At 30.8% G+C, this 15,455-nt stretch overlaps 1 protein-coding gene across 10 annotated transcripts; it reads left to right on the forward strand.

Annotated features, from left to right (window-relative positions):
• The first annotated feature begins 873 nt into the window (after positions 1-873).
• On the forward strand, positions 874-15,338 carry LOC106069045 (uncharacterized). Of its 10 annotated transcripts, XM_056015506.1 has the most exons (15): positions 896-984; positions 2,055-2,199; positions 2,400-2,435; positions 5,078-5,104; positions 6,363-6,521; positions 7,252-7,513; positions 8,071-8,214; positions 8,405-8,519; positions 8,658-8,801; positions 9,076-9,210; positions 10,214-10,296; positions 11,174-11,413; positions 11,775-11,987; positions 12,884-12,952; positions 14,035-15,216. In XM_056015506.1, exons 5-15 carry the CDS (start codon positions 6,451-6,453, stop codon positions 14,134-14,136), a joined length of 1,578 nt encoding a protein of 525 aa, XP_055871481.1. In that variant the 5' UTR covers positions 896-984; positions 2,055-2,199; positions 2,400-2,435; positions 5,078-5,104; positions 6,363-6,450; the 3' UTR covers positions 14,137-15,216. The 10 variants fall into 10 exon arrangements, with proteins under 10 accessions (XP_055871476.1, XP_055871480.1, XP_055871481.1 ...); XM_056015501.1 differs by lacking the exon at positions 5,078-5,104 and having other exon boundaries at positions 874-984; positions 2,001-2,199; positions 14,035-15,338; XM_056015505.1 differs by lacking the exon at positions 5,078-5,104 and having other exon boundaries at positions 895-984.
• The last annotated feature ends 117 nt before the right edge of the window (positions 15,339-15,455 follow it).

A 15,455-nucleotide genomic window follows, 5' to 3' on the forward strand; every position in this document is an offset into this window, starting at 1 on the left:
AGGCCTACAGCTACAGATATGCCCAGCTGTGGAGCGAGGATTGGCCTCTTTAGTCACACAAAAAGTTGCAAAGGGAAAAGATCGTTGAAAATCTGGAAAAGTAACATATCAGCTTCCCCCCAAAAAAATTAAAACTGAATGTATTCCTCGCTAGTGGTTTCTCTACTCCTAGGTCCTAGATCAATGTATAGGGTATATGAGTAGCAGAGGCGTAGTGATGGGAGGCAATGAGCACGATGTCCCGGGCGCCACCCTCAGGGGGCTCCACTTGCATAGAGGTAAAAAAAAAATTGTAGATATTTTAGTTAGGTATTGGTCTCTAAGCTAGGTTATTTTTTTAAATATATTATTTAATATATTATTATTAAATACTTTTTACTTTTAAGCCTATGTGATGTTCATGGAAAATAGGGGAGGGGGTGCCAATAAAGTTTCTTGCCCTGGGCGCACGTTTTGTTCACTACGCCTCTGTTGAGTAGACTGTATGGTTGTGAAAGTTAGACGCTGATGCTGAAAGAAGAATCCAAGTCTTTGATAGGTGGCCTAGTCTAGATTAAATACTACAGAAAAATGCTGGGTAGGGCCTATCAGATAGATATAGATCTACCAAGAAAATAATTCAAATGTGTTTTGTTTTGTTTTTTTTTGTTTGTTTTTTTACAAGTCAACACTCTGTCTGGCAAAACTCTTCAATACTGTCTAGAGACGAAAGCTGAACAAAAGTCTTTCTTCTAGGCACGAAGAAAGTGTCGTCCATTGAAAAGCCGGCTGTGTAAGGTAAAAGAACGGACCGGCCTCTCTTTTGATATCTTGTTCTGACCTTGAAAAAGTGGAAGGATTTGGTTACTATGTTACATGTACCATCACAGATGATGACGAAGATGACTTGTGTACTGTGGCTGCATTGCAGTACATGGTTACGAAAATATCAACAAAGGGAAGGGGGCGTGGTTCTAAGCAGTTTTTTCTTTAAATTTGATAGTTGTATTTTTCGTGTTGTTTTCCCATATTGTGCAGACTATATACTATAGATCTAGAATCTATATAAGATACCATTCGATGTAAAGTTTTACCGCTCTACATCTCAGTCTAGATTCTAGACTTATCTTATGAATGATAATGATTATCTTATCACTTATGACTTATGACAGTTGAGTTATGATACCTTTACTTATAGCCTTAGCCTTATAATGGCTTATTAATTTACTTTAAAAAAAAAAAGATGATATAGTCTTAAGTCTTATACACTTATAGATCGTATTCACTAATTATTAATTCAGTTATTGAACTTATTCAACTAATCTATATCTAGATATGATAATTATGACTATGACGTTATTATTACAGATCCATTTTTATTTCTAGATATAAATCTAGATATAAAGTCTTAAAAGTCTAAATAAAATCTAAATACTTTAATAAAAAAAAAAGACAATACCTCCTTTGTGCATGAACTTATCTATATAAGTAGAAATATAGACTATTATAGAACGATTATTTTGTTAATATAATAATAACTAATGAATGTTTTGTTTTGTTTTTAATTGGTCATAAAATAATAAGCATTACAATTATAATAAGAGTTTGTGATCTAATCTAATTGCCATATAAAATGTTTTCAATGTTAAATTAAAATTGCTTTTGTTTATCATAATTATGTATTATAAAACTAATATCCAGGTTGACCTGGTCAAGCACTTAACTTGACTGAATTGACAGGGTTATCTATAGTCCTATTTACATAGATCCACAATGTTATCTTCAAAGCATGGAAATATTTATAGACCATAGCTTTACTTAAAAGGGATGCCTGCATATCTGCTAAAATTTCTTCATCCTAATCTTTTGCTAACATTATCGAGTCTAAAGAGTATGTTTGGTTATAAAAATTCAATTATTAGCCTTCTAGAATTCAAGTGACAGCAGATCTATATTCCTTTAAAGGACGAATTGCATTTCTCTGTTATAATGTGTTGCTTTTTTTTTGTTTTAACATTTAGGACAAATATTAAATTAAAATAAATTGGTAACAATGGCATTTATTTGTGATCGAGGAACTTTTAACTACAAAGAATTCAACACTCGTCCAAGAAGAAGCATTCCAGCATTAGAAAATGTACAAAATTATGGGAATGTAACTGGTTGGAACCCATGGATTCGAGGTGGCCAGTCACCCTCTGCAGTTCCAATAAATGAATGGTAAGAAAGTTCAGTTTCAATTTAAATTTTTTAATTAACACCTAGACATGTTTTATAAAAGTAATCTTGTTCTAAACTGTAAAGATATTTTTAAATATTTACAAAATTAACATGTGTTTTTACATTAAAAAAATGTAAATCTAACTGTACAATAATTATATCCATGCTGATCTATTTACTATTATTTTCTCACTCTTAAGTACCAAGGATATTTATGAAATGGTTTTGAAACAAAGGTAGTATAATTTTTTTGGTTTGCATTTCCATGTACAGTATCATTCAAAAAGCCACACTGCATAAGAACCCAAGACATGCCTATCTTGAAATCAAAGCTTTCTCAATTTTGCACTCGTTTAAAAATATAATGACCATCTTTAAATTTTTCAATTAATTTTTTTTTAATTTGATATATAGTGTACTTATATTTATAGGTTTGTAGGCTAACCTTTTTAGGATATTAGATTTGTTATTATTTTAAAATCAATTCTAACAACCGCCAAAGGTGTACTATTTACTTGTTTAATCAATTGGGATAACTTTGGATAGAATACCCCCTCAAAAAATGTGTACTTGACAAATTCACTGTTATGAAAATCCCTAATTCTAGAAAATGTTGAAGTTTGTGAGAAAATGGAAATGATCTTTTCTCACAAATCTTATAATTTTAAATTATCACCTTAACAGAATAAAAACACACTCAACCACTCTTCTGTAGACACTGCACCCATCCTTATACAAAACTGTGATTCATATCCTCTTTGAATATCCCATTTGTATCCAACATAGGCAGACCCTACTACCATTACAGCCCAACGAATCAACATTCTATATAGCAGTGCTAAACAACTGAAGAAACAAAACGGTACACTAGTTTTCCTTGCAATAGACTTCAAAAGAGCCTACAGCTCAGCAGCAGAAAACTAGCTAGAAGAAAAAGAAGAATATTGAAAAGTGCTGGGAAAACATAAAAAAATAAATTAAGAAAACATATATATTTTTAAAAATGTATACTTTTAATATTACATAAAGACTAAAAAAAGTGATTTTTGTTGATATTTAATACATTAAAACACATAACCTAACTTTATTCATGGTTATATACAGATAGTTTTTATGATAGCAATAAGCATGTATATTTATAATTTAAAGCTCAATATATACAAGTATATATAAATGCATGGGCCAATCATTCTTTGTAAGACCAACATGAAGGGAATAGGTTGCCTGAATCAGCCAGGGAAACCAATGACTTTGCAGAGTTTAAGTCATTGACTAACATGCCTGACTAGATTGACACATGAAATGCGTAGGATGTAATTATCTTCTTTTTTGAAGTAATGTCTGTAATATATAAGATAAAATCTTTGTTGATATTTAATACATTAAAATAAATAACCACACTTTATTCATGTTTATATGCAAGTAGTTTTTGTAATAGCTATATTTTTTGAACTGATTTCCATTTAGAAGTTCCCAAGATACCTGTGTGTAGTTGCTGAATGAACTCTTTATGTTGTCTGTTGTATTTATGTGTATTTTTCTGTTGTGTTGTCTTTATATGAGAAACGAGTCCTTGTAATCACAACAAATTTCCGTAAGGATCAATAAAGCAGTCTTAGTCTTAGTCTTAGTCTTAGTCTTTTTTTTATTTGCGCCTATTATAGACTCATACTCAACAATTTTTTTTATTGAAAGGTAAAAAAAATCTATTCTTAAACTGGTTACACTTAAATGCATGATTCATTTTGCTTACATTGTTGTAAATGTATGTTGTAGGTCATCCTTTACTTCCTCTCCCAGGAATGTGTTGCTAAGTGTGAACTTTATTAGACTGAGATTCTTAACCACTGCATGGCTTTCTGTTAATGTTCAGTTGATATATATACTCTTTGCTGGTTTGTTTATTGACTTGTCATGCTTTGAAAAAAAATGTGTATAAGACAATAAAATAGGTAACACCTGTTGCCACAACAATCTTGGATGTTGTTGTGTTATAGTTTTAAATATCTCTCTTATGGTCATGCCAGTTCTTAAAGAAATCTCTATGAAGTTTTAATAATAGTTATAATAATAATCTTTATTATTTGTGAGGAAATTTGTTTTACAATTGTGCATTACAAGTAATAATGCATAATTAGAGCAAACAATTTGTATATGATATTATTTGAATTATAATCTAGATATTTTGATTCTAACAAAGAGTAAAAGTTGAGAAGAAGATAAATTATCAGGATTGATCACAACAGTTTACTCTTTATGTTTAAATTTTATTCTATTATATACTGGACTTGGAAGCGAAAGATGTTTTTTTTTGTACTGAATGACTCAAAATCTAATTAGTTTCTATGTTTAGGTTTAGAAGGCTTTTGTTTTTCAGAATAACAAACGTGGCCATTACTTTCTCCATGAGTTAACATACTCTTCAGAAATTGATGGACTATAAAAAATCCTCAAATCTTAGTTACATTTTTGGTCATTGGCAGCATTCTAAATCTTTATCTTTGAAATAGTAGTTAAGTGTCATAACAAGTTACACCACATCTAAAGACTGCATAATAAAATTTTTATTCTAATACCATTACATCATCATACAATTCTTGCTTGATTCAGTATTTTTATTTTTCTCATTTAGATAAAACTGATATTAATGGGAAACATGGTGAAAATCAGAAAATGTCTTTTCTTATCAGTAAAAGCTGATAACTAAAAGATGTCTGTGTAACAGGAAAAATATTTAGAGACCTTAATTTAATGAACTTGTCACAAAAGGCACATAGCTGGGTTTTTTTTTCTTCTATCACTTGGCAATGTCAGATAATACTTGTTGACTTTTAAAATATTTTATTAAATGTAGTTGCTTCTTTTTTTTTATTTTTAGGTTAGGCTAATACAAAGATCCTTGAAGGTAGAAAATCATTTTTGAAAAAAAAAATCCTTAGTATTCTAATCCTTTAATTACTGCCTTTTTTGAAACAGTAAATTTGTGCTCTTACCCAGTTTTCAGTAAAAATGTTCTTTTTCTATTGTTATTATTTTTTTTTCTCACAGATGTTTATACACATACTTTAAATACTGAAACATATTTCTTTGCTGTTTAGTTGTTGTTAAAATGCACATTTGATTCTTTAATGTAGAGCATTATGAAAATTATTTTCAAATTCATATGCAAATCTTTAAATAGTCTCAATAATTCTTTTAAGAGAAAACATGGTGCACTTCTTTCTCTTTAATCATTTCACAAGAAGCAAAGTGAAATAGGGTTGCACAATTTTCTTTCCTTATAGTTGTAAATTAATTTTAATGCTTTTTCTTTAATATTTAAACTTAGATTAAGTTTAATTTGCCATTGAGTATTTTAATGAATTGGCAGGACTTACTGTGCACAGGCTACAGGAAGGCTACAAGGGCTACAAACATAGAGACAAAGAGAAAGTATAATCTTGTTTAGAAGAAACCAACCTTTGTTTTTGCTGTCTCAGAAAAAAACCCATTCTAGTAGCCTCCACATTCTCACCCCTTGACTAGTGCAACACAATGCTAGCTAGACAGCTGTTGACTAATTTGACTGAAAATAGCATTTCCTGCTAGTCTGGCTTTGATGATACTCTTCTATGTTCACTCCACTGGATCCTTAGCAAAGCAAAAGAATATAAGGGAACAACATCTTGTCAACAGTGCTTGAACATATACCCCATAGACTTTATCTTTTAGGAACCTTTCCCTATGTGAACACTTAGTTATTAGAATTATATGATTTGGTATGATTAGATTAAGCAAGAGTTACCTTCACACCTTTCAAAAGAAGAGTTACCTTCACATCTTACAAATGAAGAGTTACCTTCACACTTTTCCAATGAAGTTAACAAAAAAATAAATCATTTATTCATTTAGGAAAAAAAATAGATAATTCTGTTTAGGTCTAATTTATCTTAGTCCTCTGAGTTTATATATGCTTATTTTAATTCTTTGGTTTAATTTTGTATACAAAAATATTAATGATAGTAAAATAATATAGATAATTACTATGCTGATATTTTACTTTAAAAAAAACTTTCAAACTGAAACTTCTAAAATGGCAATTACATTTTATCTAGGGTTATTTTAGAAGTAAAATGATTGTTTAATTTTACTTGTTTACAAATAATTTGCTATTTATGATGCAGGCTTCATATACAAAATCCTGATCGCTTATTAACTGAAAGTAATTCTGGGTCAGCCAATGATGAAGAATTTCTCCAGTCACATGTAGACATGCCTCCCAAGTTACCCAACTGGATTTGGTCTACTTTAGTGGCTGTCTTGGGTATAAAAACATCAAAGCAGTGAGTATAAATTTTTTTTTTTTTTTTACAGAAATGTCAACATTAATTAATTAGCATTAATTTGGTTTTTAGGTTAGGCTTACAAAAATGCAACCAATACAACTGCTAGCCATGCTTGCAAGACAGTGGTTGAAAACAGGATAAAGATGACTGAGAATGATCCTGGAAATAATATATCAATAACGAAGTCCTTCTCTGAGTAAAATGTTGACCCAACAGTGTGTGAGATTCAGGGACACATCCTTAGACAAGATAAAACATGTTTACAAGTCAGCCATAACATTGAAGCCATAAAGAGGAGAAAGATAACAAGGCTGTCCACATACAACATAGCATCCCACCTTCTTAGAAGACCTAGATATCCATGAGCAAAGGCTGGGAATAGACTGATCTCTGACGAGAGAGGTTGCTGCTCTATGTGCCGAGCAGTGCTGGAGGACCTAAGATGAATAAAAGTAGAAAAATCTGTTGTTAAAGAAAACTTACCAGAATGTATAAAAACTATGAGCAACTGGTGAAACTTCAATGCACCATGTAGTTAGTATGCTAATTAAACTTTATTATTTTAAGAACTCAAGAGATTATTCATTTTGATGAAACACACTTTATTATTGGTATGGACTGGATGTAATTTATGGTTCTGAACATTTTTAATGTTTTGTTGTTTTTTTAAATGGCCCAATGCCAATTATTTTAGTTAGTCAAATACACATTATTCTGTTATTCACAGACATTGCCTTTGTTTGGCAAAAGGCCTCCGCATTTTAACTTTATTGGCTGCTGCTACTTTTGGGATCAGTGGTCTAGTTTTCAATGTATTTGACTCACTAAGTTCCTTCTATAAAACAAGTGTCCTTGTGACTATTGCCAAGTCTATCATTGGTTTGTACTGGATTGGCATTGGTATTTATGCTAATGCATTAGCAGAAAGACTCTTTAGCAATAAGAGAATGATAGACTGCATAAGACTACATTCCAAAACATTTCTTAAGGTCAGTGAAGTTAAATAGCAGTAGTTTTCCTTGACACTGTTTTTATGATAAATAAAATTAAAAGAGTATTTATATCTAAAGAAGTTTTTTTTTTTCATAAAAAGAAGACACTATGCTAGCAATTGTAATACACTTATTTAAACAAAATAAACTTGCTACACTCTCTTGCTTGAAAAACAAAAGGAGTATAGTCCATTTAACACATAATACCAACTTTTAGCATACTCTGAAAAAAAATTAAATTTAGTTTTTTTTAATAAAACTATTTCTGTGAAGTCTTAAAAGTGAAATGTGAACAATTATAATGAAATTAATAATAATGACAGATATAAGTCTGCTGGGTTTTTTTTAATTTTAGTAAAATTGTTTTACATATCAGATGTATTAAAAGTTTTAAGATTATTTTTTTGGTTTCTATTAAAACCCCTTGTTGATTTAGGCCTATTTTTCCCATGGTATAACTTTCTTTATAAACAAAATATCGATTAAAACTAATAGAGTTCTCAAGTATTCATTTGATCTAGTATACTCATAAAAAAAATTTTATTTCTCCACAGATCAGCATGAGTTTGATTGTGGTAGTTTTGTCTGTCACTGTTGTGTCAACCAACTTGTACACCAACACTTACCTACTAGATGAGGAACATCTGGGGAATCAAACAAACCCAATGGATAGCAATTGTGCTAGTCTTAGCAGAAGTGTAGGTCATTTATTGGAAACTTTGGTGTAACTAAAGTAAAGTATGAAAGTAACTTCAAGTATGAGTTTATTTTTTATGAATACAAATGTAAATTTTCTTTACAAAAAAAAAGCTTTTTTTGGGCATTCTCAAGACATTGATATTCATTAAAAAGCTCTGATATGTGAGCTATTTGATTGCCTTTTTACAGATGCCTTTGTGCCAGATATACTTTGCATCAAAGGTAGTCTATTCATTTCTGTGTTTGACATGGAATTTGCTTGTTGCTTGTATTTCTCTGTCGGTTTGCAGAACTCACACAATAAGTGAGTAGTTTATCTATTTTTTTTTTAAATACCAACATGCCATATATGAAATATGTCAGAAACAAAAAAGTATCAGTTAATGAAATATTATTTATAAATTGTCATTGGCTTCAATTTCTTCATGTTTGTATTTCAAAGGCATTCGGCGCTTTATGAAAGAACTGATGTATGATACAAAAATATTTGAGGAGTTTTGCAAGATTCAGGCATTAGAGGAGCAACAACTGCAGAGTCAAAGAGATCAATCTTTCATTCCAGAAGACCAAAGTCAAAATTTTCATGGTATTGATAGTACTGAAGATTTGAAAAGTCACGGGATGAACTAGGAAGATGAAGGGGGCAGCAAATAATATGTGCATATAAAAGATGGGGGTTAAATGTATGAAAGGATGTCAGATACATTTTTTAAATAGGCTTCCAAGGTCTACCTTCAATTTTAGGTTTTTGACAGGACCAACTACAATTTGTATTTGTTTCGTAGATAGACAAGCTTTTTTTAGTTGGATGTGAACATTTTAAAAAATTCAAATCGACTATTTTGATGTATTTATTTTAGAATATGATGTATGGCATGATGACATCGCCCATTTGGACAATGGAAGTCATATTGAGCCACCTCAAAATGCTAAACTTCTGCGAACTCTGAGAGTTGTGAGACAAAACACAAGATCCCAGCTTTTCAATGAAACATGTAAGTAGTTTCCTTTTCTTTTATCATGTAGATCTTTTTTTTTTCTGGTTTTGAACTCCCATTTATTATTGCTGCTGACTCATAATTATATTAGAGGCATTGAATAAAAAAAGAAAGTGAAGTGGTATTTGGCAGATGATAAAAATTCTTTAATTCCAAAAGATATTGAGAAAAGTCATGGAGCCAACACAAAGAAACAACTTCCTTTAACTCTTTCTCTCTGTAATTATTTTTCCACGTTTGGACAGAATTCTTCATTTTGATTATCACTTTTTCAATACCCTGTTTTGATCAATAGCTTTGTCGTTTGTTATCGGAAAATATTTTATTTGATATAGAATTAAAGGGGAATGCATGCTCTTTTTATATTACACAAACTAAAGTTTATAAAATTAAACATTAATTTAATTTAATGAGGTCAAACCAACGATGGTATCGTCGATTCAGAGAAAAAGAGTTAATTTTCAGATTTACATTCTAAATATCAGTGGGTTAGAAACATTCTAAAAAAAAAAATAGCTTTAATAATTATTCAAACTTAAGTCTCTAGATACAGAAGCAATGTACATGAAAAAATCATTTTTTATATAATTGCTTTTGTATCTCTTTTGTGGATCTGTGTGGGGAGGGATATCTGGGAGAATGTTTCCTTGCTGCATTAAGGCACTTAACTAACACAACTCAGCTCAAGTCAGGCTTGGAACTCAAGCCCCTTGATAAGTGGTGAAGTGGTTTATGAAACTCAGCCACATATCCCACAAGATTACTACTCAATCACAATGGTCTCAAATTTGTAATGTAATGGCAATGTCTTCAATTCTTCTCAAATCTAATATATATTATATAGTACTTCAGCTGTGTATATATTGTACAAGCTATTCACCTAATACAGTGTTCCTTCATCCCTGGTTGTGAAACAAATGTTAGGATCTCTTACCTATATTACTTTTCAGATATCCTTTTCACTACCATATTATTATGGAACTGTTTCTATTACTTTTAGTGACCAGAGTTCCAGAAAGTCCAAGAGAAAATGTGCCTGACAGAAGCAGAAATAATTCAAGTACTAAATGGACTCTGGCTGGGGCGAGTATTTCAACATTTATTAATATGCTTGAAACTGTCAATACTGTCTTAAACCTATCTTGTTTATCAGAACAGCTTAAAAGTTTCCTATAGAATTACTATTAGATGCTGTGTGTAAACTATTGTTGAAAAGTAACAAAGAGAGTAAACCTGTAGAAGTAATCGTTCTTATACAATCTTTTCACCAGACACTTATATTGCATTCACTAGTAATCATAAATCAATCAATACTTTGCTATTAACTGATTTTGTAGGGAGATAAATCAGAAACTTTGTTGATTTATTTTGTAAACATTTTGGATATGAATTCCTTTAGGCCTTAACTATTTTTTGTCATAAGGGCATGAATATGACATACAATTTTTTCTGTTCTCTCATGTTGAATATCTTTTCCTGTATTGTTTTTTGCCAGTGAGCTGCTAACAAGTTATTTAAACTGATACTTTCATTGCTTTAGTTTTTATTTAGTCTTTCAGCGAGTGTTAATCTATTTATGACACATAAGATGAAAATGATAATACCAAGTTATCAATTAGTCTTTCAGCAAGTGTTAATCTATTTATGACACATAAGATGAAAATGATAATACCAAGTTATCAATTAGTCTTTCAGCAAGTGTTAATCTATTTATGACACATAAGATGAAAATGATAATACTAAGTTATCATTTAGTCTTTCAGCAAGTGTTAATCTATTTATGACATAAAAAGAAATTGATTACACCAAGTTATCAACACTTAATGGTAATTAGTGGTCTGTCTCTGCACTCATGTACATGCTAGTCACTGAAGATTTGTTGTTGTTTTCAAACTAGAAGTAGAAAGTAAATGAAGAATACTAGCATGTTACTCATTCTGCATTGTTTCTGCATCCACAGAGTCCTTCAACAGATGAAGATGAAGCAACACCAGCTCAGAGAAATAAAGCATATAGTAGTAAACCAGATCTTGGCAGATTTGGGAATGGTCAATCTTGCAAGCCATCTGCACAGGAGCTGTCTAATACAGATTTTGAATCCCCTGAACCACAGTTCTCAGAAACTAAATTATGTTTTAGTGGACAGAGGCCACCCATAATGAGAAATGAAGATCTGATGTTTACCTATTTTCAGTTACTGGTTAGTCTACAGTGAATTAATATAATCATTTAATCTTCTCATTATGTAGGACTGCAACAAAATTTCTTCTTACTCTTTTATTTGGAACAGCTTATTATTTTTTAAACTCTTATAAGCTCCTATTTGTTAATTATTTGATTATATATGTTATCTTTTATTATAAGGTCTATATTTGCAGTGGTTTTGAAAAGCCTAATCCTGTATATTTTGGGATTTTACTATGTTAACACCCTTTACATAGTATTCATTGCAACATCCTGGTCATCAACATCTTATCATTTTGTTTCATTACCATTTCATTAATGTTTTGTCTAATTGTCTTTCAGATTTGGTAGTCATCCACATTTTTGTATGTTCACAGCGTCGATTGTCATCTACATCTCGTCTCATGCAGAGATGGGTCTCTAACTGGATTACTTTCATCATGTTCTGGTGTGCCCTTCTCATTGTCTACTGGACCACTCATACCCCTGAGATATCTGGCATTGTCCAGTTTCTCACCCCCATCATAGCACTTGGATTAATCACCTCAGCGTATGCAGAAGTAAACTTTGAAGGAGAAAGACTTTTAAAGGTAAGCTATGTTTGATGTTATCCTTCATGGTACAGTGGAGGGAGCATGAAGAAAGGGTCAACCAATAAAAAGCTGGCTGGACAATGTAAAACAATGGATCAACCACTCTCTTGAGAACAGCTGCTGACTGGAAAAAATGGACTGATTTGGTTACACAAACCATCACAGCAGAACTACAACAAAAGTCAAGGGACAGATGATGTTTGATTGAAGAACTATTATGAACAATCTGAATTGCCTACCAAATAGTTTTGAGTGCAGTGTGGGGAAAAGTGCAAAAGAGATTGTCTAAAAATGTTAGCATTCAGGGACAGACTCTCAAATATTATACTTGCTATTAATTTGTGACTCACACATTTCACCCATTTCTTCATTAAGCATCATAATCTAGCTTAACACTCTTATGACATAATTACTTTGGATAAATTTAATTCATTTACCCCATTATCAATGATGCCTAACACTGAGAGTTACCTGTAGAATTGTGAGAAACACACACAGGCAAACTAAAGATTGGCTCCTCAGTGACCTGGACAGTTTTTCTACTTGCTAGAATAAATTGTTATATGTTTTTATAAAGAAAAAGCCTTCTGTGTTCAAAGTTTATTTATTTAGTCTATACTAGATCGAATGACAATAGTGAATTTATTCTAATTGTACTATGTCAGCTTGCATTCCTGTAGCTTAGAAATTTAATCATGAAACACTAAACATTTATCATTGACATGTCTTGTGCTAACCCTAACAAACATATAGAAAAAATGTTTCGTCTTTGGTCTACACTGTAGTTTTCTGCATTATTTTAAGTATATATTTAATAATCTGTTTTGAGCTTGGCAAATTTAAAATTTGTCAGTTTAAATTTATAATTTTATTTTGTTTCTTCACAATCTCAGTGTGTATTGCCAACAGAAGAGAGAATGCCAGTCCTGTATTACATCCAAAATACTAAACTTGAGCTTAAGGTAAATTAAAATGTCTTTTGTAGTGCACCTTTTAAATGTTCACTCTAAAGGTAAAATCATAGATCTATACACATCACATCACTATCTCACTGTAGGCCTACACTGGCTCCTTAACTGTCTGAACCTGAAAATAGCTCTAGCACCATCTTTGTCTCTAGGTCCCTGTAGAACCACACAAGAAGTCCTTGTAATGCTACTCTAATGAAATATATGTATACAGTGGTGGACTGAGAAGAGTATCTGACAGGGAAGTTTTAAGAGAGAAATAAAAAAAAAACTGAATAACTTACCCAGAATGAGGAAGTAAAGAACTACATGCTCATCATACCAAAACCTTGTGATCTTTAGGGTTAACAAGCAGGGTGCCATGTAGCCAGCACAACCACTAACCACCTTTACTTTCTCTAACTAAAGTCAGGTACCCATTAATGTTGGGTGGACTCAGGGGCGCCCTAAAAATCCTTAAAAATTTAAAATCCCAGTCTTCAACAAGATTTAGAACCCAGGACCCCAGGTTCAGAAGCCAAGCGTGTAACCACTCAGCCACCACGCTCCCTGCTCGAAGGCGGAAAAAAGCAATAATGAGAACAAACACGACGCAAGCACAACAACTTAGGTGCATTCTAAAACTGTGTACACAAAAGTACACACCAGAAGTCTGGATTACTATGTCAGCATTTTGATATAGTCAGGACACCATAATTTACAAAGAAACTGAACATTATTTAAGCATTTTATGTAAATTTTTAACTGTTTTTCATTAGGAAAAGTATCTCTAAGAGTGCTAGATATTTACAGATGTGTACTGATGCAAAAAAATTTTGAAAGTAGACAAACTATAAATGGTATAGCAGAAAAGACTTATATACTTAAGTTGAGAGACATAATTCTAAAAATTTTAAGGCAATGCAACTGGTTTGATTAGCTCTAGAATACAAACTTTACTTTTACTGAAAGACTTTCAGATTTTGCATATTTAATCCTGGTTATTGTAAAAATCAAGCTCAGTCTCTATTTCCTTGATTTTAAGCATTTTCATTTTAAAAGATTACAATATTTACATACTACTGTTCTCTTGACAGATCTTTAGTTTCACAATGACTTACAATACTATCGTTACTGTGGTGGCAGGTATTGCTGTGACGTTTGCTTCGCAGATTATTTTGGATAAATTCTTCAAATGATCTCTACATTTATGCTTCAATCAGCAACATGTGCATATTTCAATACAGGAGACATTTGCAATTCCATTTGTAGAAATGTATTTTTCCAAATTATGTAAAATGAATGGAGAGTTTTGTTTTAATAAAATTTTCCTGAACTAAAAAATTATCTGGGAAAAGACATACTATCACTGTGTTCATTTTATATTATGATTATCTGAAAAAAAAAATATTTTGTTGGTTTTTATTGACATTTCTTTATCTCTAGTCAAACAGAATTGTTATAATATTCCACAAGACTATATGTGTATATAAATATTTTATGCTGAAAATTTGAGTTATTGCTTGAAAGATATTTTATTTCTTGTTCATGTGCATATTGTTGAATTATGAAAACAAATATTTTCAGTGGTATTTTACTGTTAATTCTGTTAAAATTTGTTCTTAAAGCATAAACTAAGCAAAACAGTTTACACTAAATATTTGTTTTGCTTGTAGGCAAGTACATTTGTTTTCAAAAACTTCATTTAAGATTTCTTATATTAATGCATGACAATTAATGTATTTATCAACTTCTTTTATTTGATCTTCTCTTTGTTTTTAATATTTAGTATTTAGTCATTAATTTCAGACCAGTGCTACAACTGTTGCATCCAACCTAAATTTTAAAAAAGTATGTCTTTTTTCTAATACATTGAATGTCACAAAATAGTTTCTTTAATTATTTTTTGAGGGTAGGGGGCGGAATGATAATTTTTATGTACAGCCTTTTTTTTGTGTATATTATTGCTGCCTGTCAGGAAACTGATGTTTTGTTATAAACCTTAGACCTATCTTGAATACAAGTATTCAGCTGCATTAGTGCACTCCATTCAAATGAAGGTATTTTTGTGTTTTGATTATCTTTAAACAAATTAAAGAATTATGTTTTTTCTACATTAGATTACATTCTAACCATAGCTGAACACAAAATTAGCTTATTTATAGCACACAAATATTTTTTATTTAATTGGAAAATTGACTATGCTGACATTGTACCTGGAATGCACTATGTTTATTTATATTTACTGATTATTGACTGTGATTAAAGAATTTTATGCATTTTTTTTTTAATTGTTAACATGAATAGAATCTTTAGATCAACATTTCCAGACAGAAAGATTTGTATATTTACATATTTATATAGTAGTTTTATTTGTTAATAAAAAAAAATGTTCAAGTCAGACGGTATTTAAATTTGATTACGAACAGATCATGGATTATAAACAATAAAAACAGCTTTTAAAAAAAATAATAAAGGTTTTTGACACCTACATATATTAATATAATAAATTAAAATA

Source organism: Biomphalaria glabrata, chromosome 17, assembly GCF_947242115.1.
Source record: "Biomphalaria glabrata chromosome 17, xgBioGlab47.1, whole genome shotgun sequence".
Taxonomy (NCBI): Eukaryota; Metazoa; Mollusca; class Gastropoda; family Planorbidae; genus Biomphalaria; species Biomphalaria glabrata.